This window comes from Bufo bufo, chromosome 2 (assembly GCF_905171765.1).
Source record: "Bufo bufo chromosome 2, aBufBuf1.1, whole genome shotgun sequence".
In the NCBI taxonomy this organism is placed as follows: domain Eukaryota; kingdom Metazoa; phylum Chordata; class Amphibia; order Anura; family Bufonidae; genus Bufo; species Bufo bufo.
Genome location: NC_053390.1, coordinates 287,253,150 through 287,275,321, shown reverse-complemented (window position 1 = coordinate 287,275,321; position 22,172 = coordinate 287,253,150). Strand labels below are relative to the sequence as shown.

General features: G+C 44.2%; 1 protein-coding gene across 7 annotated transcripts in view; it reads right to left on the bottom strand.

Annotated features, from left to right (window-relative positions):
- Positions 1-22,172, bottom strand: part of EMID1 (EMI domain containing 1) — a 137,253-nt gene that overhangs the window by 43,923 nt on the left and 71,158 nt on the right. For all 7 annotated transcript variants that reach the window (XM_040416664.1, XM_040416665.1, XM_040416670.1 and 4 more), the window contains 3 exons: positions 12,537-12,656; positions 10,657-10,734; positions 9,367-9,419 (listed from right to left, as the gene is read on the bottom strand). In XM_040416664.1, coding sequence (XP_040272598.1) covers positions 9,367-9,419; positions 10,657-10,734; positions 12,537-12,656 — 251 coding nt within the window. The remainder of the gene's footprint in view (positions 1-9,366; positions 9,420-10,656; positions 10,735-12,536; positions 12,657-22,172) is intronic.

Genomic DNA, 22,172 nt, shown 5'->3' with positions numbered 1-22,172 from the left:
TAGCTCATCTCCTATTGAAGTGAATGGAAGCTGAGTTGCAGTATCCTAGAAGCTGCCAGTTTGTGGTAGCCAGCACCAGCTGCCACGTTCTGTCCTCCTCCAGTTGTCTCTTATTAAGATGTAGAGCAGGGGGCTTAGAAGGTAAGATGCAAGCCACAGCAACAGACCATGCCTACCTTCAGCATGCTGCCTGGATTTCCCTAGTAATGACCCCTACTCACCAATGTTTCAGTTGGCAAAATCGAGGCATCTAAGCCCGCCCCTGGGAATGCCCTGACTGGGAACACCCAATTAACGATGGTTTACATTAGCTCCACCTATTTTTGGCCGGGGGCAGCGCAAATTTGCCAGGACTGTCTCTGAAAATCAGGGACAGTCCTGCCAAATTTGGGACAGTTGCCAACTACAGCCCTGTAGTCAGGGCCGGCGCTTCCATAGAGGCAAAAGGGGCAATTGCCCCCGGGCCCCCGAGTCCTTAGGGGCCCCCCCGCGCCGGCTCGCAACTAACTTTAGGCAGACAGGACAGTCAGTGTCACATGGAGATGAGCCCTTCCATTGTGGAAGCGCTCATCTCCAGTCATCTGTATCGCCGTCCTCAGGACAGCGATACAGATGGCTGTGCGGCAGGGGAGGGAGAGGTGTGTCCCTTTCCCTTCCTCTGATAGGCTGCCGGCCTAGTGCCTGCAGCCTTGACGTCATCGCGCTGCCTGAGCCGTACAGCGTGGGACACAGGCCGGAAGAGGCCTGCATCGCATCGCTGCCAAGGAGGTAAGTATAAGTGTTTTTTTTTTCTCTGTACAATACTGGTGGCTACTGGCAAATTATGGGGGGCTCAGGCTACTGGCACATGATTGGGGGGCCCTATGGCTACTGGCACGATAGGAGGGGCCCTATTGCTACTGGCACATGATAGGGGGGCAGGGCCGGATTAAGAGCATCATGGGCCTGGTGCTGAGGATTTTGCTGGGCCTTTTTATGGAACTGCACTCAGTGTCTTAATTACATATATATTTTATCGATACCATTAAAGTATTTTGTTCCTGCAACTACCCCTTCATTTGGCATCTATCTTGGCAACATGGAGGGGGACCACTGGAGGGGGACCACGGGAGGGGGACCCTGAGGGTGGGGGCACCCTCAGGGCACTATAGTGTCAGGAAAACCGCTTTGTTTTCCTGACACTATAGTGATCATTTAACATGACTATGAAGATTACTGTTTTCTAGCTGCTGTGGACTGTGGACAACAGCAGCTAGAAACAGTAATTTTCATAGAGCTGTGTTATGATTTATGGACACAGCACTCAGCATGCTTAGCCAGTCAGATAGAAGGCTGGCTAAGCATGCTGAGAGCTGTGTCTAAATAACATAACACATTAAAGGGATTCTGTCACCAGGTTTGACACCTGTCAGCTAAAAATATGCTGATGTTCAGGGCGTCTTCACGATTCCTAATGTGGGCTTATAAATGTCATCTGTGGGCTTATTTAGCTAAAAAACAGCTATTACTAACCTGTCAGTCAAACAAATAAGGTGCCCAAGGGGATGTTAATGAATGCAAGGTGTCGGCCGCACCCGCCGCCGTTCGTGCCCAGCGCCGCCTTTCCGGACTTCTGCGCCGCCTCCTAATCCTCTGTGCCGCCTCTCGCTCTCCCTCCCTCCCCCCTCCTCCTGCTGTAGGATCTCGCGCATACAGGGGTTGAGCGAAGTGCCGGCGCATGTGCACTTCGCTGTAAGAAGCCAAATGGAGAAGTCTGCACGGGCGCATCAGGCAGAGCCCTGTGCGCAAGCGCGAGATCTTACAGCAGAAGGAGGGGGGAGGGAGGGAGAGCGAGAGGCGGCACAGAGGATTAGGAGGCGGTGCAGAAGTCCGGAAAGGCGGCGCTGGGCACGAACGGCGGTGGGTGCGGCGGGCATCTTGCACCCATTAACATCCCCTTGGGCACCTTATTTGTTTGACTGACAGGTTAGTAATAGCTGTTTTTTAGCTAAATAGGCCCACAGATGACATTTATAAGCCCACATTAGGAATAGTGAAGACGCCCTGAACATTAGCATATGTTTAGCTGACAGGGGTCAAACCTGGTGACAGAATCCCTTTAAAGAAATTACTGTTTCTAGCTGCTGTGGACTAGCAGCTAGAAACAGTAATTTCTTTAATGTGTTATGTTATTTAGACTGAGCTCTCAGCATGCTTAGCCAGTCAGTAATTTTCATAGTGCTGTTATGATTTATGGACACAGCTCTCAGCATGCTTAGCCAGCCTTCTATCTGGCTGTGCTTCTTGAGAGTCACAGTCCACAGGCTCAGAAACAGCCAGATAGAAGGCTGGCTAAGCATACTGAGAGCTGTGTCCATAAATCATAACAGCACTATGATTGCCCTCCCTTCCAACTGGATGAGTTTATCTGATACCTGCCCTGCTCCAGAAGCTCCTGCTGTCTCATGGGCTGGTGTGGCTGAGCGCTGTGGGCCGTGTGCTGGTCGAAACTGCTGAGTAGGTTGTACACAGCGCAGCGTGCAGGAGGGATAACCGCGGGCGCACTGAGGTCATATCCGGCGGGCCGGCATTACAGGAACCGCACCAGCTGCTCTGACGTCCTGCCGCCGGATATCCTGTGACGTATATCCGGCGGCAGGACGTCAGAGCAGCTGGTGCTGTTCCTGTAATGCCGCGGCCCGCCGGATATGACCTCAGTAGTGATAGGAAGTTCGGATCTTTCAGATGAATCGGTTCATGAATCGGATCTTCGGTTCACTTGCTGAGTCACTGACTGCTGAGCTGACTCGCAAGTGAACCGAAGACTCTAGGTCCCGGTGCGCATGCGCAGATGCTATCCATTCGATTAACTTGCTGCTGCTGACTCAGTCGGCTCTTCAGCTCTCTAATGAGTGAGTCCGGATCAGGAAGAGTGATTGATTATAGTGATGGTGAAGGGAAGCTGAGGCTGACGCCGGACAGGAGGACTCGGGACAGGAGTCAGGAGCTGTCACTGTGGTGTGCATTGTTGTCTGTTGTGCATTGTTCCCCACAGTGACAACAGTCTGACACTGACAGTAGTACAACGAACCAAGTGAAGTGAAATGTGAATGCAGCACAGGGAAAACTATGTGCTGAATTGATAACAGTATTACAGTAACAGTCACTGGCTGATAATAAAATAGTCCCCACAGTCCCCACTTAACGGAATCCATAAAGGAGATGTGAACCCACCCTTAGTTATATAGCTACTGAATGAGATGCCTTTAACATATTTATCTCCTGAGAAGCCAATTTGATCCTAAAGGGTTAATTCAACCTGTAATCTAAACTCTGTGTCATCTGTCACTTCTCTTATCTCTCTGCTCCTGTCAAAGGCGTACATAGAAATCACTGGGCCCCATAGCAAGAATCTAAATTGGGCCCCCATTCCCCTTTTATAGCCCCTCCCACTACCCATTCCAGGCCTCTCTCTTTGTTCCATGAACTATGTTCGCTGCTGTTTTATAATTTATGCCATCAGGGCCGGATTGGGATTACAAAACAGGCCTGGCACACAAAAGAGGCATAATAGATACAGTGTGTACAGATGTATAGTGTATACAGCAGTGTACTGATATGTGAGGAACGTGGTATAATATATGCAGTGTGTTCAGGTATATAGTATATACAGCAGTGTACTGATATATGAGGTATAAATTACACCTCACATATCAATCCAATACTGTATATACAATATACCTGTACACACCATCTATTATACCTCGTACCTAACATATCAGTACACTGCTGTATATACAATATATCTGTACACACTGCATATATTATACCTTATATTTCAACTGGATCGAAACAGCCTTGCGTTAACAAGGGTGTACCTCCTTAATATGTTTCAACAAAGAGAATCGGTACAACATGTTTACCTAATAAAGTTAAATTTTTATTGTGACATAAGACAAACATACAAACATACATGTAGAGCCCATACAGTGTGCCTCTAGAGGCAGTTCACAATGCATTCACTAGTAGCAGATCTAAATTGTTTGAATGCCTGCATTCACATGGAGGGTGTTGTGAGTGCAGGGCCTGGATCAGCATGTATTATTTGAAGCTATATCCAGCCCTGTGATCATTCCTTTCTCCAATTTAAAACAGGTATAAGTGTGTATGCAGGCAGGCATAGGTTGCATATATATGCTATGATCGTGACTATTCAAATCATTAATCATCAGGCACTAAAGCCGTGTATATCAGACCGATCTAAATCCTTCACCTACCCGATATCCAGTGGCGTGCGTGTGAGCTGTCTCTGTGCGGCGTACTCCCCGACGTACGTTTCGCTTAATGCTTCTTCAGATCCTCCTGAAGAAGCATTAAGCGGAACGTACGTCGGGGAGTACGCCGCACAGAGACAGCTCACACGCACGCCACTGGATATCGGGTAGGTGAAGGATTTAGATCGGTCTGATATACACGGCTTTAGTGCCTGATGATTAATGATTTGAATAGTCACGATCATAGCATATATATGCAACCTATGCCTGCCTGCATACACACTTATACCTGTTTTAAATTGGAGAAAGGAATGATCACAGGGCTGGATATAGCTTCAAATAATACATGCTGATCCAGGCCCTGCACTCACAACACCCTCCATGTGAATGCAGGCATTCAAACAATTTAGATCTGCTACTAGTGAATGCATTGTGAACTGCCTCTAGAGGCACACTGTATGGGCTCTACATGTATGTTTGTATGTTTGTTTTATGTCACAATAAAAATTTAACTTTATTAGGTAAACATGTTGTACCGATTCTCTTTGTTGAAACATATATTATACCTTGTACCTCACATATCAGTACACTGCAATATATATTATATATCTGTACATATTGCATCTATAATACTGTTTAATATATGCAGTGTGTGTGTGTATATATATATATATATATATATATATGAGGCATACAAGGTATAATACTGTAGATGCAGTGTTTATAGAAATATGTGGTCAGTTATGCATTATAGTCACTGTGTGTGTGAAGTACATCAGGTAGTGGTCACTGTAACTGTCTGAAGTATTATACATGAGTGAGCAATCAGTAAAAACAGGGCATGGAGGGGGGGTAAATGATGAAAAGTGGAGGACCTCCTCTTACCACTCCATTCCAGTCTGTATGGATCACTGCAGAGCTGATTGTGAACTTCTAATACTTGCTGTTAGGGGTTGAAGGACCTGTGATGATGTCATCACAGGTCCTGGCAGATGTACCTTTCAAACCTAGGAACTACACCATTTTTGATGCAGTTCCTTTGCTAGATTCTGCAGGACCTGTGATGCTGAAGATGATGTCATCACAGGTCCTGGCAGATGCACTGTTCTAACCTGGGAACTACACTTTACACTGTGCAGTTCCCTTACAGGACCTGTGAAGACTCCCTGTACTACTCAGAGCTGCTAGTGCTTGCCTTGCCTCAGCTCTGATTGGTTGGTGGGCGGGGAGGGGAGGGGCTGGCAGAAGCAGCTTCCACTCTAGGATCATATTACGCTCCTCCCGAGTCCCGCCCTCAGGCTCCCTGCTGCCAGCGTGAGGTGAGCGTCTCTGCATTGACTGTGTGCTGTGCCCTGTGTACAACACAGGACTTTTAACCCTCCGGACGGCCTTTTGGCTGGCAGATGGGCCTATTTTATGGTAGGGGCCTGGAGCTGCAGCTCCATCAGCCCCTACGTTAATCCGGCCCTGTAGGGGGGGCCCTATGGCTACTGGCACATGATAGGGGGGCCCTATGTCTACTGGCACATGATGGGGGGGCCCTATGGCTACTGGCACATGATAGGGGGGGGCTATGGCTACTGGCACATGATAGGGGGGCCTATGGCTACTGGCACATGATAGGGGGGCCCTATGGCTACTGGCACATGATAGGGGGGCCCTATGGCTACTGGCACATGATAGGGGGGCCCTATGGCTACTGGCACATGATAGGGGGGCCCTATGGCTACTGGCACATGATATAGGGGGGCTCTGGCTACTGGCACATGATGGGGGGGGGTCCTCTGGCTACTGGCACATGATATAGGGGGGCTCTGGCTACTGGCACATGATATAGGGGGGGGCTCTGGCTACTGGCACATGATATAGGGGGGGCTCTGGCTACTGGCACATGATGTCGGGGGGCTCTGGCTATTGGCACATGATATAGGGGGGGCTCTGGCTACTGGCACATGATTGGGGGGCATCTATGAGGGCACATTTTACTGGCACATTATTGGGGGACATCTATGGGGGCACTTCTTACTGGCACATTATTGGTGGCACTATAGGGGCATCTACTGAGGCCACAAAGAACGGTTATTTTATATGGGGGCTCTGTATAGGGGCATTTTATACTGGGACACATTGTGGTGGGTACTATGGGGAAGGGGGGAGAGGAGTACTATGGGGTCATCTACGGGGGCACTGAGAAGGGGTATTTTATGCTTACAAATTATGGGGGACACTGAGGGCATCTACTGGGGCACTATATATCGGGCATTTTATACTGGTACATTATGGGGAGCACTAGGGGGGAGAGGAGCACTCTGGGGGCATTTACTGGGGTCACTATATAGGGGTATTTTATACTGGCACATTATGGGGGCACTATGGGGACATTAGCTCAACTGGGGGCATTACAAGGGGGTATTTCTTGCACTGTCACATTATAAGGAGAATTATTACTACTGGGGGGACATTATGGTGGGCTTTATTACTCCCCCATGGTATGAGCCCCTAGTAGCAGCAACAGGCTCTCCCTGCTCTGCTATCCCTCTGCCCTTTCTCCAAATCCTTATTATGAAATCTTTCTCATTAGGATAAAACACAACATCAGCTCCGCCGAGCCCCCGGCCAAAGTGTTGAAGTGGTGTCCGAGATCCCCAAGGGCCAAGCCAAGTAATTGTAAGTTTTCATATGAAATATGTTTGTTATACACATATAGCCTACACTGTGCCCCAAAATATACAGTTTCTTCTGTAAAAGTCATCAAGTGTCATGGGGGGGGCCCTTATTGTTTTTCGCCCCAGGGCCCCATTTCACCTAGAACCGGCCCTGCCTGTAGTCCCCCCAGTAGTATGCTCCTCAAGTGGCCGAAGAAAAAAAACAAAAACTCAGTCCTGTTCCAAGCCGTCGTTTGCAGTGCAGGCCACAGGCCTCTTCCAGCCTGCATCTCTGCACAATTTGTACACTGCCTCATATATTGGCCTTTGACCTATGAGGTTGAATCGAGCAGAGCTTGGAATCTATAGGCCAGTAAGTTTAACATCTGTTGTGGGTAAAATGTTTGAGCATTTTCTAAGAGATGTTATTTGGGAATATCTCAATGAAAATAAGTGTATCAGCATGTAACACTGTATCAGCCATGGCTTCGTGAGGGATTGGTCATGTTAAACTAATTTAATCAGTTTCTATGAGAAGGTAAGTTCTAGACTTGACCGCGGCGAATCAAAGGATGTCGTATATCTGGACTTCTCCAAAGCATTTGACACTGTACCACATAAAAGGTTAGTATATAAAACGAGAATGCTTGGACTGGGGGAAAATGTCTGTCTGTGGGTAAGTAACTGGCTCAGTGATCGAAAACAGGGTGGTTATTAGTGGTACACACTCAGATTGGGTCACTGTCACTAGTGGGGTACCTCAGGGGTCAGTATTGGGCCCTATCCTCTTCAATATATTTATTGTAGAAGGCTTGCATAGTAAAATATCAATTTTCGCAGATGACACAAAACTGTGTAAAGTAATTAACACTGAAGAGGTCAGTATACTACTACAGAGGGATCTGGATAGATTGCAGGCTTGGGCAGATAAGTGGCAGATGAGGTTTAACACTGACAAATGTAAGGTTATGCACATGGGAAGGAAAAATGCAAGTCACCCGTACATACTAAATGATAAAACACTCGGTAACACTGACATGAAAAAGGACTTAGGAATTTTAGTGAACAGCAAACTAAGCTGCAGAAACCAGTGTCAGGCAGCTGCTGCCAAGGCAAATAAGATAATGGGGGCATAGATGCCTATGATGAGAACATAGTCCTGCCACTTTACAAATCATTAGTCAGACCACACATGGAGTATTGTGTACAGTTCTGGACTCCTGTGAACAAGGCAGACATAGCAGAGCTGGAGAAGGTCCAGAGGAGGGCAACTAAAGTAATAACTGGAATAGGTGGACTACAGTACCCAGAAAGTTCAAAATTAGGGTTATTTACTTTTGAAAAAAGACGACTGAGGGGAGATCTAATAACTATGTATAAATATATCAGGGGTCAGTACAGAGATCTATCCCATCATCTATTTATCCCCAGGACTGTGACTGATGAGGGGACATCCTCTGCGTCTGGAGGAAAGAATGTTTGTACACAAACATAGAAGAGGATTCTTTACGGTAAGAGCAGTGAGACTATGGAACTCTCTGCCTGAGGAGGTGGTGATGGTGAGTTCACTGAAAGAGTTCCAGAGGGGCCTGGATGTATTTCTGGAGCATAATAATATTACAGGCTATAGTTATTAGATTCCTGGAGAAGGGTGGTGGATCCAGGAAGTTATTCTGATTGGAGTTGGGAAATATTTTTTCCCCCTAAAATGAGGAAAATTGGCTTCTACCTCACAGTTTTTTTTTTGCCTTGCTCTGGATCAACTTGCAGGATGACAGGCTGAACTGGATGGACCTTTTTTCAGCTTTATAAACTATTGGGTTCATTTATCAAACTGGTGTAAAGTAGAACTGGCTTAGTTGTCGATAGCAACCAGTCAGATTCCACCTTTCATTTTCCAAAGGAGCTGTCAAAAATGAAAGATGGAATATTGGTTGCTATGGGCAACTAAGCCAGTTCTACTTTACACCAGTTTGATAAATCACCCCATATGTTACTATGTTAATAGTGGGACATAGTCCCATATCACTGTCCTGCACATGGCAATATAAATGAATTCATGAGGGCGCCTGCAGCCACTGGCCAGGTACATAAGTATCTGATGCTCTTACCATTAACACTGAGAGTGTCAGATTGTTACAGTAGGTAGTCGGCCAGCAACCATGAGGAGGGATCAAGCAGTTCCCTCGGCATCGTCCCACTGGGAATTTTACCTATAGGGTCTATGGCCAGTCCGCCCCCTGTAAGAGGTGTCAGGATGAATAGCTGTCAGACGAACTGAGAGTGCCTGTCTATGGGAAAGTCAGGGGAGATAGTTGTCCAAGACAAGAAAGCTGTAAATGAACCGACTGATGGATAGTGACTTTGATAGTGAGGTTAACATCATTGTAAAGGTAGATAGTTCCTTTTACTAAAAACTACAAATTGTAGCAATAACAATATAGTATACAAAATACGTCTCAACTTACGTTTTTTCCTATTGGTCCTGGTGGTCCTGCTTGTCCCTGAGGTCCTGGAGGTCCTTTCAGGTAAACAATATTGTTATACCATATGTACTCAAAGGGTTTGTCTAGAATGACAACTTATCACATACATAGAGGATAGGTGAATAGTGTCTAATTGGTGGTAGTCTGTTTGCTGGGACCCTCAACAATCACAAGAACGCCCTGTTTGAATAGAGCAGTGGTTTAGCATGCATACTGCTTCTCCTTCAAACTCTATGGACTGCCAGAGATAGTGGAGCACTGCACTCAGTTATCTAGAGACTTTGAATGGAGTGTCAGTGAAAATGGTTGACTAATGTATTGTCGAGTCGTTCCTCCCTACCACATCTCCTCCACTCTTCCTCAATAAATACATAACTACCATAAGTGGATTTTATTGACCACAGCAGCCATTTTATTAAACAAAAACATAATATAAATAGCCTCCTTTCCAAGGCCTTCCCACCTGAAGGCCCTTCCCTAAACCTTAAAGTCCCTTAAAACATTCCCTGAGTACCTTAGAAACAGGGGAGGGTCCTTGGAGCCACAAAACCTGCCGGATAACTGCCCTGCCCCTCACTTAAATTACATCTAGCTGAAAATCGCCAGCTCAGAGGCAGAGGCAGAACTATATAACCATGGGCAACCAAACCTGGGCAGATACCCGCCATATTTTACCTCATAATCCAAGCCCCCTTTGGCTCCCTGCCCACCACGCCAGAGCCACCATTAACACCAACTCCAAGGACCCCCCATACCGCCATGGCCGCCATGACAAAACCTTTACTTCCCGGCCAATACCAAAATCCACCTGGCAGAGCACATCATCCTAACCTCCAACATCCCCCCTCCCAGATACTCACCTTCAAAAATCCACAGCTTTATGGGCTGGTGGGTGGCTGCTGCTGCTGCTACTAATGCTGTCCCTACAAAATGGCCCCTTTCCAGCACCCCTACACCCCTTATAAGTCTTTTACCCCTCCCACTAGCCAAACCGCCCCCTTTCCACACCATTAACCCTTTATGTCCCCTTATCCCCGTTCCCTCCAAACCTACTAATGCCAGACATCCCCCCAGGCTTGCAGCCCTATGTCCGGCCTGAACTTGACCCCTGCTCCATTCAATCAGGGGACATGGGACTCCCATTCTTGTGATTGGTGCGGGTCCCAGTTGTCTGACACATCACCTATTCAGTTGATAGGCAAAAAGTTGTCATTCTGGGACAACCCCTTCATTGTAAACAACTTAGATAAAACATAAGGTGGTCTTCGTTACCTGATGGGCCTGGGGGACCCCTTGGCCCCTGAATGGGGTGCCTTCCAGTCTCAGTAAAACGATTTAAATTAAACAGATCTAAAAACATAAATCAGCACAGTTAAACATTCTGAAATGGACTTTCACTGGGAGAAAGAACATAAACTGAATACTTTGGCAAGGCACTGCAATACTAATCCTTATTGAATGCAGGGTGGCAGTGGCAAAAGACTTTTAAACTAGGGTTCTAATATTAGTAGAGACTGCCATCTTCTGGTGAATGTTTATAAGACATGTGCCTGCTTAAAGGGTTTCCAGAAATACTGTTATGTAGCGGACTGACATTAGCGATGGTATGTTTTTTACCAGCCGTTTTGGTAAAATAAGCACTTTTATTATATGCTAATGAGCCTCTAGGTGCTATGTGGGCGTAAAATCAGCACCTAGAGGCTGCGTCTACTCACCCTTTATCCCGCCCAGGTCACCTGTTTTGCCCGCCCCGCTCCTCTTGATTGATGGCACGGTCCGCCGCATTGCTGCCGAAATCCCACGCCTGCGCCGTTCACTTCTGTATTCGGCGCATGCGCAGTGAGTGAATGATGCGCTCCTGGTGCCGGATTCCTCACTGCGCCTGCGCCGACTACGTCACAGTGAGGAAGCCGTCATCAGGAGAGCGGCCTTCACTGACTGCGCATGCGCCGAATACAGAAGTGAACGGCGCAGGATTTCGGCAGCGATGCGGCGGACCGTGCCATCAATCAAGAGGAGCGGGGCGGGCAGAACAGGGGACCTGGGCGGGATAAAGGGTGAGTGGACGGAGACTCTAGGTGCTAATTCTACGCCCACATAGCACCTAGAGGCTCATTAGCATATTATAAAAGTGCTTATTTTATCAGAACGGCTGCAGGGAGAAAGGTAAAAAACATACTGTTATGTAGTGCTGACAGCGCATCGCTATATCAGTCAGCTACAGAACAGTAATTCTGATGGTAGAAGCCCTTTAAATATCACTAGTGCTGTGTGGCCTTCACGCAGATTTTGTTGCAGATTTTTTTTTATTAGCAAACACATAGATTTCTGCAAGCCCCACTCACATAAATTGAACTGATTTTCAGTTGCACAAAGTTTTGCATGAAAATCCACCGCATATGAATGCACCATTATTGGGAAAAAATTTCTAAGTCTTGATAGTATCTTCTTAGTTGTGGAATGCTTAGGCATGATTAGTGAACCCCTGACCCCTGGGGTTTTTATATTTTCACCAAAACACTGAGAAGAACTACTACATTGGAAGATGTGGGCATCTGTCAGCAGTTTTTTACATATGAACCTGGCTGACCTGTTACATGTGCGCTTGGCAGCTGAAGACATCTGTGTTGGCCCCATGTTCATATGTGCCCGCATTACCAAGAAAAATGATGTTTATTATATGTAAATGAGCCTCTAAGTGTAACGGGGGCGTTGTCATTACTACTAAAGGGTCAGCTCTCTCTGCAACTGCTGTGCCCTCTCCCCTTTGATCAATAGGGCCAGACAAGGAAGGAGTCACCACGCCTGGCCCTGTCAATTAAATTCAGAGGGCACAGCAATTGCAGAGAGAGCAGAGCCTCTAGGTGTAACAGCAATGCCCCCGTTGCTCGTAGAGGCTCATTTGCATATATTAAAACATCATTTTTCTCAGCAATGCGGGCACATATGACCATGGGACCAACACAGATGTCTTCAGCTGCCAAGTGCACATGCAACAGGTCAGCCAGTTTCATAGGTACAAATCTGCTGACAGATGCCCTTTAATCACCTGTATATGTAAATGTGGAACTTTGTCATTCTTCCTTCATTCAAGACAGAAAATAAGACAGCTGTACTAAAACATATCTTCATATTTTTTTTTTTATAATTACCCTGATCTACTAGTCTCTGCATAGCTGGAGCAGGAGGGCCTGATGGTCCAGGGGGACCTCTCTCCCCAGGAGCACCTGCTGGTCCGTCCCGTCCTGGGGGTCCTGGAGCGCCAGGGGGACCTAGTGGGTAAGATGGTTAAAGGTAGTATGTAGATGAATGCATATAATTCTAGAAAAGGACATGTAATGGGAAGATATCTGGGAGGTTAAGACAAAGGAAGTAAAGTAAAAAAAATCCAGATCCCTAACTTACATTATGTTAAAGGATACACTTTGGGCATGCTGTAGATCTGGCTTTCTACATGGCGCAAACTCAACACTGCTAAATTCTTTGCGATTCTGTGGTTGTGGCGGTCATGGCAATTGTACAAATTGTGCTGCGACCCCATTCATTTTTATGCTAGCACCGCTACATTGTGATCCCACTGCGTCACAGTTGTCACGAGACCAAGATCGCCATCTAGCAGAATCCTTAGATGTGTAATATTTTGGTTCATTCAAAATTATTTTTAGCATTTGAGGAATGCATAGTTTGCACATTTTCTATTATTCTTTGTCTATTATGGCCAGAAAATGCTCCATGTATGGGCAACTTTCATGAGAACCTCACACACGAAGAGATACAGTCCTGATCAAAAGTTTAAGATCACTTGAAAAATGGCAAAAAATCATATTTTACATTGTTGGATCTTAACAAGGTTCCAAGTAGAGCTTCAACATGCAACAAGAAAAAAAATGAGAGTGAGACAAAAAATTTTTTTGAGCATTCAATTAATTGAAAATAAGGATTAAACTGAAACAGGCTGTTTTTCAGCTGATCCAAATTTTAGGACCACATGCCTTTAAAAGGCCAAATCTGTGCAAAGATGTGGATTCATTGTCATTTTCTGTCAGGTAGTCACACGTTGTGATGGCAAAGGCAAAAAAACTCTCCCTTTTTGAACGTGGTCGGGTTGTTAAACTGCATAAGCAGGGTCTCTCACAGCGCGCCATCGCTGCTGAGGTGGGACGCAGTAAGACAGTCATTTGGAATTTCTTAAATGATCCTGAGGGTTATGGAACAAAAAAGTCAAGTGGAAGACCCAACAAAAAATTCATCAGCACTGAGCCGGAGGATCCAATTGGCTGTCCGTCAAGACCCTGGACGATCCTTGACCCAAATTAAGGCCCTTACTGGTGCTGACTGCAGCCCCATAACCATCAGACGGCATCTGAGACTGAAGGGCTTCAAAAACAAAAAACGTCTTCAAAGACCTCGTCTCCTTGAACGCCACAGAACTGCTCGTTTGGACTTTGCAAGAGAGCATCAAACATGGGACATTCAAAGGTGGAAGAAAGTTTTATTCTCTGATGAGAAAAAATTTAACCTTGATGGTCCTGATGGTTTCCGTTACTGGCATGACAAGCAGATCCCACCTGAGATGTTTTCTACGCGCCACAGTGGAGGGGGCGCCATAATGGTCTGGGGTGCTTTTTCCTTCAGTGGAACAATGGAGCTTCAGGAAGTGCAGGGGCGTCAAACGGCTGCTGGCTATGTCCAGATGTTGCAGAGAGCATTCCTTATGACTGAGGGCCCTCGTCTGTGTGGTAACGACTGGGTTTTTCAACAGGACAACGCTACAGTACACAATGGCCGCAGGACAAGGGACTTCTTCCAGGAGAATAACATCACTCTTTTGGCCCATCCTGCGTGTTCCCCTGATCTAAATCCATTTGAGAACCTTTGGGGATGGATGGCAAGGGAAGTTTACAAAAATGGACAACAGTTCCAGACAGTAGATGGCCTTCGTGCAGCCGTCTTCACCACTTGGAGAAATGTTCCCACTCACCTCATGGAAACGCTTGCATCAAGCATGCCGAAACAAATTTTTGAAGTGATAAACAATAACGGCGGAGCTACTCATTACTGAGTTCATGTTTGGAAGTTGGATTTCTGTTTTTGGGGGGGGGGGGGGGTTGGTTTTTTTTGGAGGTGTGGTCCTAAACTTTTGATCAGCTGAAAAACAGCCTGTTTCAGTTTATTCGTTGTTTTCATTAAATTGAATGCTCAAAAAATGTTTTGTCTCACTCCCATTTCTTCTTGTTGCATGTTGAAGCTCTACTTGGAACCTTGTTAAGGTCCAGCCATGCTAAATAGGATTTTTTGCCATTTTTCAAGTGGTCTTAAACTTTTGATCAGGACTATACATATTGGTGTAAATTATTGTAAGTTGTTGCCCTCTTTATAAGGCAATATTAGGGTTTATGGAAAGATATGTGGATAGCTCACCACCCTCCTCAGTAAGGTCGGGGTGCTCTAGCCGAAAGACTGCTCACTCAATCAGTCCAGAGAAATAAATAAAATGGGAGAAAAACGGCTGGCACTCGCTATGTGGTTTCACATCAAACAACAATTTATTATACCTATACCGCTAAATCAACAGTAAAATACATGTTATATAAAACATAATAGTTAAAAATCCCCCTAAAAGATAGATAGTAAAATACAATATACTGTTATATTGGGTCATAAACCGCACAAAAATAAAGTCTCTTGGAAAGATGTGGTATTTCTTTGCCTGTTTGGGCAATGTGTGTCCAATTAGATATAACAAGGATACTGTCACTTTAAATGAAATGAAAAAATGCAGCCAAGTCCACAAGCTGTATTAGGTACTGCTGGGGGATAATATCTCCCTCTCTATGATTCTCTTCAGCAGTTCTTATTTAGGTAAGTCTTGTAGATTTCAGTTTTTGGATATGTAATTGATTTGCAGGGTAATTGTACAGCTTACCCACCCAGACGAAACTCCGGCCGTCTGCTTAGATCGCTGCTGCTCGCTCTCGGCGTCCCCCGCTCTCCGGCATTTAGCACGTGATGTGCCTGAGTTATCGCGGGATTTGAAAGTTTCAATCCGAAGATCTGGTGAGAGCTGCAGAGTAAGTATAAGAATGGAGCGCTCCACTTGTAGAAAATACTTCAAATTTCGTCGGTCATATCCAGAAGCTTCTTGTTGGCAGGGATATAACGCTAAACGCGTTTCGAGGACTTCAATCCTCTTCCTCAGTAGCTATATCCCTGTTCTTGAATCCCCTCCTTTTATATCATCCTCAGCAGTCCCCAAAATCTGGGCTGGAATCACTTTTCCTCCTAATGCGGTTTTTAGTGCGTTTCTGTTGCGGTTTTAAAATCGCATATGCGTTTTTTATGGCATCGAAACCGCAACCTCTTGTTTAGTATAAGTCTACCCAAACACAGTTATTCTCCAATATAAAAACACATAATAATAATCAATATATAAAATTTATAAAAATAATTAAAAACAGTTTACAATATATCCCAGGAGATCAGTACTTTTTAAATAATCAAGAACTACATGATAGTAAATAACAGATACTAGCTTATAAATGACGTCAATGTGGTAAAGGGCCTCATCCTCCATAAATTCTGTTCTTATCTATCTTACAATGTTGGTATTAATCTTGGAGAATAACGTAGATGGTGGCGTGCACATCAAACAAGAGGGGACCACAGTGCCGCTAAACGGCCAACCGTGTAATTCCCAATTGAATGAGGGGCACACCACCTGATCTATAGGAATCCAAAAATTTCCAGTTCTGCATTTAAGCCAACTGGTATCAAACTTCCAAAGTTATATATTTGTTTGGATTCTGCCCTGGACATCCGCTCGATGTGGTTTCCACCTCTCCAGTGTTTATCAATTTTTTCTAGAGCTACAAAGGACAGACCTGTAGGGTCTTGTCCATGAGCTTCTTTAAAGTGCCTTGAGAGTGAGTGTTTATCGTACCCTTTCTTAATATTGGAAATGTGTTCCGATATCCTCACTTTCAAGGCCCTTTTCGTCCGTCCAATATATTGTCTTGAGCACGGACATTGTGCTAAATAGATCACGCTCACAGAGTTGCATGTCAGGAATTGTTCAATCTCCCACACAAAAGAATTTTGTGTGGAAGATACCGTCTTAGTATTCCTGGGAATTCTTGTAGTTTTGCAACAGATGCACTGTCCGCATTTATAAAAACCTTTCAAATTAGTTAGTCTCCCGGTATTCAATGTAGCTCTCTTTCTAGTTTTAATCGATGGAGCTACTTTTATCCCTAAATTGGCTGCTCTAGTATATATTATTTGTGGTCTGATTGGTATCATCCTACCTATTGTTTTATCTTGTAGTAGGTGGTGCCAATGCCGTTTAATGATTTCTTCCATCTTCCTTCTTTGTGTTGTATATGGAAGGATAATCCTGAATTGGGAATCTACTTCATTTAGCTCTGCTGTTTTAACAGTTAATAATGAGCTCCTCGGTAGTTTCCTAACTTTTTCCAATGATCCTTCTAGTATATTGGTTGGGTATTATTTAGCCAGGAATTTATCCCTCAGGTGCATTGCTTCTAATTCAAATTGGGCCTCTTCGGTACAATTCCGTTTTAGTCTACGGAACTGTCCGAAGGGTACATTTAACAGCCAATTGGGCAGATGACAACTAGAATGCAGGATAAACGCATTCCGGGCGGAAGGTTTTTGATATGTCTTGCAAATGTATCAAAAACCTTCCGCCCGGAATGCGTTTATCCTGCATTCTAGTTGTCATCTGCCCAATTGGCTGTTAAATGTACCCTTCGGACAGTTCCGTAGACTAAAACGGAATTGTACCGAAGAGGCCCAATTTAAATTAGAAGCAATGCACCTGAGGGATAAATTCCTGGCTAAACAATACCCAACCAATATACTAGAAGGATCATTGGAAAAAGTTAGGAAACTACCGAGGAGCTCATTATTAACTGTTAAAACAGCAGAGCTAAATGAAGTAGATTCCCAATTCAGGATTATCCTTCCATATACAACACAAAGAAGGAAGATGGAAGAAATCATTAAACGGCATTGGCACCACCTACTACAAGATAAAACAATAGGTAGGATGATACCAATCAGACCACAAATAATATATACTAGAGCAGCCAATTTAGGGATAAAAGTAGCTCCATCGATTAAAACTAGAAAGAGAGCTACATTGAATACCGGGAGACTAACTAATTTGAAAGGTTTTTATAAATGCGGACAGTGCATCTGTTGCAAAACTACAAGAATTCCCAGGAATACTAAGACGGTATCTTCCACACAAAATTCTTTTGTGTGGGAGATTGAACAATTCCTGACATGCAACTCTGTGAGCGTGATCTATTTAGCACAATGTCCGTGCTCAAGACAATATATTGGACGGACGAAAAGGGCCTTGAAAGTGAGGATATCGGAACACATTTCCAATATTAAGAAAGGGTACGATAAACACTCACTCTCAAGGCACTTTAAAGAAGCTCATGGACAAGACCCTACAGGTCTGTCCTTTGTAGCTCTAGAAAAAATTGATAAACACTGGAGAGGTGGAAACCACATCGAGCGGATGTCCAGGGCAGAATCCAAACAAATATATAACTTTGGAAGTTTGATACCAGTTGGCTTAAATGCAGAACTGGAAATTTTTGGATTCCTATAGATCAGGTGGTGTGCCCCTCATTCAATTGGGAATCACACGGTTGGCCGTTTAGCGGCACTGTGGTCCCCTCTTGTTTGATGTGCACGCCACCATCTACGTTATTCTCCAAGATTAATACCAACATTGTAAGATAGATAAGAACAGAATTTATGGAGGATGAGGCCCTTTACCACATTGACGTCATTTATAAGCTAGTATCTGTTATTTACTATCATGTAGTTCTTGATTATTTAAAAAGTACTGATCTCCTGGGATATATTGTAAACTGTTTTTAATTATTTTTATAAATTTTATATATTGATTATTATTATGTGTTTTTATATTGGAGAATAACTGTGTTTGGGTAGACTTATACTAAACAAGAGGTTGCGGTTTCGATGCCATAAAAAACGCATATGCGATTTTAAAACCGCAACAGAAACGCACTAAAAACCGCATTAGGAGGAAAAGTGATTCCAGCCCAGATTTTGGGGACTGCTGAGGATGATATAAAAGGAGGGGATTCAAGAACAGGGATATAGCTACTGAGGAAGAGGATTGAAGTCCTCGAAACGCGTTTAGCGAATATCCCTGCCAACAAGAAGCTTCTGGATATGACCGACGAAATTTGAAGTATTTTCTACAAGTGGAGCGCTCCATTCTTATACTTACTCTGCAGCTCTCACCAGATCTTCGGATTGAAACTTTCAAATCCCGCGATAACTCAGGCACATCACGTGCTAAACGCCGGAGAGCGGGGGACGCCGAGAGCGAGCAGCAGCGATCTAAGCAGACGGCCGGAGTTTCGTCTGGGTGGGTAAGCTGTACAATTACCCTGCAAATCAATTACATATCCAAAAACTGAAATCTACAAGACTTACCTAAATAAGAACTGCTGAAGAGAATCATAGAGAGGGAGATATTATCCCCCAGCAGTACCTAATACAGTACCTGCATTTTTTCATTTCATTTAAAGTGACAGTATCCTTGTTATATCTAATTGGACACACATTGCCCAAACAGGCAAAGAAATACCACATCTTTCCAAGAGACTTTATTTTTGTGCGGTTTATGACCCAATATAACAGTATATTGTATTTTACTATCTATCTTTTAGGGGGATTTTTAACTATTATGTTTTATATAACATGTATTTTACTGTTGATTTAGCGGTATAGGTATAATAAATTGTTGTTTGATGTGAAACCACATAGCGAGTGCCAGCCGTTTTTCTCCCATAATATTAGGGTTTAATTACTTTCTAATGATCATTAGATTGACAGAAACAAAGCAGTATGAAAGAAGAAAAAATCACAATGTACAGCTTCATCTTATATTTTGTATTATCCTACATGCTTAAAATATCTGTCTACCTGGTAATGCAGGCTAGTGAGAAATCGCTCTCACTTTTACCTGTAATGTAGCAATTTTTGTTCTAATTTGCTCACTTATATAGTGCTGACATATTTGCAGACATTATCATTACTCGCTGTCTCCAATGGATCTCAAAATTTAAGTTCCCTATCACTTCTTTGGGAGGAACCCACACAAACAATGGGAGACCATACAAACTCCCTGCAGAGGTCATTCCAGATGTTGAATCCAGGACCCCAACACTGGAAGGCACTCTAAGTGTAACGGGGGTGTTGTAACCTCTGAGCCACCGTGCTGCCCACATAACTTTGATTGTTAATGGTTTTACACTATACAGTTCCTTAGTGTCTTAAAGGGGTTGTACCATTACAAAGTATCCTTTATTCATTGGGATGGGATAAGCGTCTGACCCACTCAGTCCGCTTCTACGCCATTCAATTCTTTGGGGCTGTTGGAGATAGCTGAGCGCATGTACTCTGCTATCTCTGGCAGTACCTAGAGCTGAATGGAGCAGCAGACAGGCATGCATGTCTGCCACTTCATTCAAGTGGGGGAACACAACACGGCCCCGGTTCTCTTGACTGTTGTGGGCCCCAGTAGTCGGACCATTGCTGATCAGACACATCCTATATCCTGGATAGGGAATACTTTGTAATAAGACAACCCCTTGAACCACATATTCAAGAGGTTGCGGTCTTGTGCTAAAAAAAAATAATAAATAATCAATCTGTACTCAGTACACAAAAATAGAATTTTAGATATGCTTGCAAATTTATTAAAAAGGAAAACCTAAAATTTTGCATGGACATAAGTATTTCCTATGACACTGGGGGCCTCCCATTTCTCTTGAGATGTTTCTACTCCTTGATTGGAGTACAGCTGTGGCAAATTCAGTTGATTGGACAAGATTTGGAAAGACATACCCTGTCTATATAAGGTCTCACAGCTGACAATGCATATCAGAGCAAAAACCAAGCCATGAGGAGGAAAGAACTGCCTGTAGAACTCAGAGACAGGATTGTGTAGAGGCACAGATCTGGAGAAAGGTACACAAAATGTATGCTACACTGAAAGTTCCCAAGAGCACAGCAGCCTCAATAAATCTTAAATGAAAGAAGTTTGGAGCAACCAGGACTCTTCCTAGAGCTGGCCACCTCACCAAACTACAGTGCCTTGAAAAAGGATTCATAACCCTTGAACTTTTCCAAATTTTTTCACGTTACACCCACAAACTTAAATGTATTTTATTGGGATTTTATGTGGTAGACCAACACACAGTAGCAAGTATGTGTGAAGCGAAAAGAAAATGATACATGGTTTTCAGCTTTTGGGGTATATCTCTACCAGCTTTGCACATCTAGATGTTGAATTTTTGCTCATTCTCCTTTGCTAAATAGCTCAAGCTCAGTCACACCAGATGGAGACGATTTGTCAACTCTGTGATTGTTCTCGAGTGGCCCAGCCAGAGACCTGACTTGAACCCAATCAAACATCTTTGGAGAGACTTGAAAATGGCTGTCCACCCATGGTCCCAATCTTTTCCCATATAACTATATATCATTCTGCTCAGCTCCTCCTTCTCTATAATCTGCTGTCTGCAGCTCAGGCACCATGTTCAACATGACAGGATACTTTTAATGAAAACTTGATCCGGAATGCTTTGTACTTCAGACTGGGTTGAAGGTTTGGCTTCCAACAAGACAATGACCCTAAGAACACAGCCAAGACAACACAGGAGTGGCTTAGGGACAACTCTGAGAATGTCCTTGAGTGGCCCAACAAGAGCCCTGACTTGAACCAAGAGGGACCTGAAAATGGCAGTCCACCAACGGTCCCTATCCAACCTGACAGAGCTTAAGAGGATCTGCAAAGAAAAATGGCAGAAAATTTTCAAATCTAGATGTGCAAACTTTGTGGCATCATACCCAAGAAAACTGGAGGCTGTAATCACTGCCAAAGGTGCTTCAACTAAGTACTGAGGAAAGGGTCTGAATACTTATGTCAATGCATGATTTTAGTTTTTCCTTTTTAATAAATTTGCTAAGTTTCTAACATTCTGTTTTAACTTTCTCATTATGGGGTATTTAATAAAGAATGATGGGGAAATGTTGAACTTTTTTTTTGTGAAAACGTGAAAGGGTCTGAATGCACTGCATAACAAAAATAACATCCACCACTAGGGGGAGAAAGCAGCAGTTTCCCAGACCTACATTTTCTTCTTGATCACTGACAAGTCCTTTGGGAATATACAATTCCCAATGTTCGATAATTAACTGTGAAATCCAAATTCAGTTTGCATGATTTCAGTTTTTCTTAGCATTTTCAACACTTTTTCATCTCAGCTGATGCCTTTCATCAGTATACTAGACCCCACAAACCAGCTTATTGCATTAGGCAGATATGAACATATCTGTAAGGATCTTTACTGTTTTTTTTGCAGGTTTATTAGCATTTTGTTCACAATTGCAATATTTTTGTCATCTGCCATGTTTGAGTGTTACTTAAAGGGATTCTGTCATGACATTTTAGGCCTATAACCTAAACATATGGCCAGGTCCGTCCAAATAGCATGAATCCGAAACTGTACTTATTAAATGTGCCTGTGGCTCTATTAGCACATAAAACAGGTTTTTATAACCTGTCATTCACCTACCTAAGGTGAATATAGTGCCGCCTTCCTCACCTCAGCGCCGCCTCCACAATCGTCCGGTCCCTCAGGTTATGCCTAGTGCGCACGCGCGGGATCTGGCAGAGGGACCGGACGATTGCGGAGGCGGGGCTGAGGTGAGCA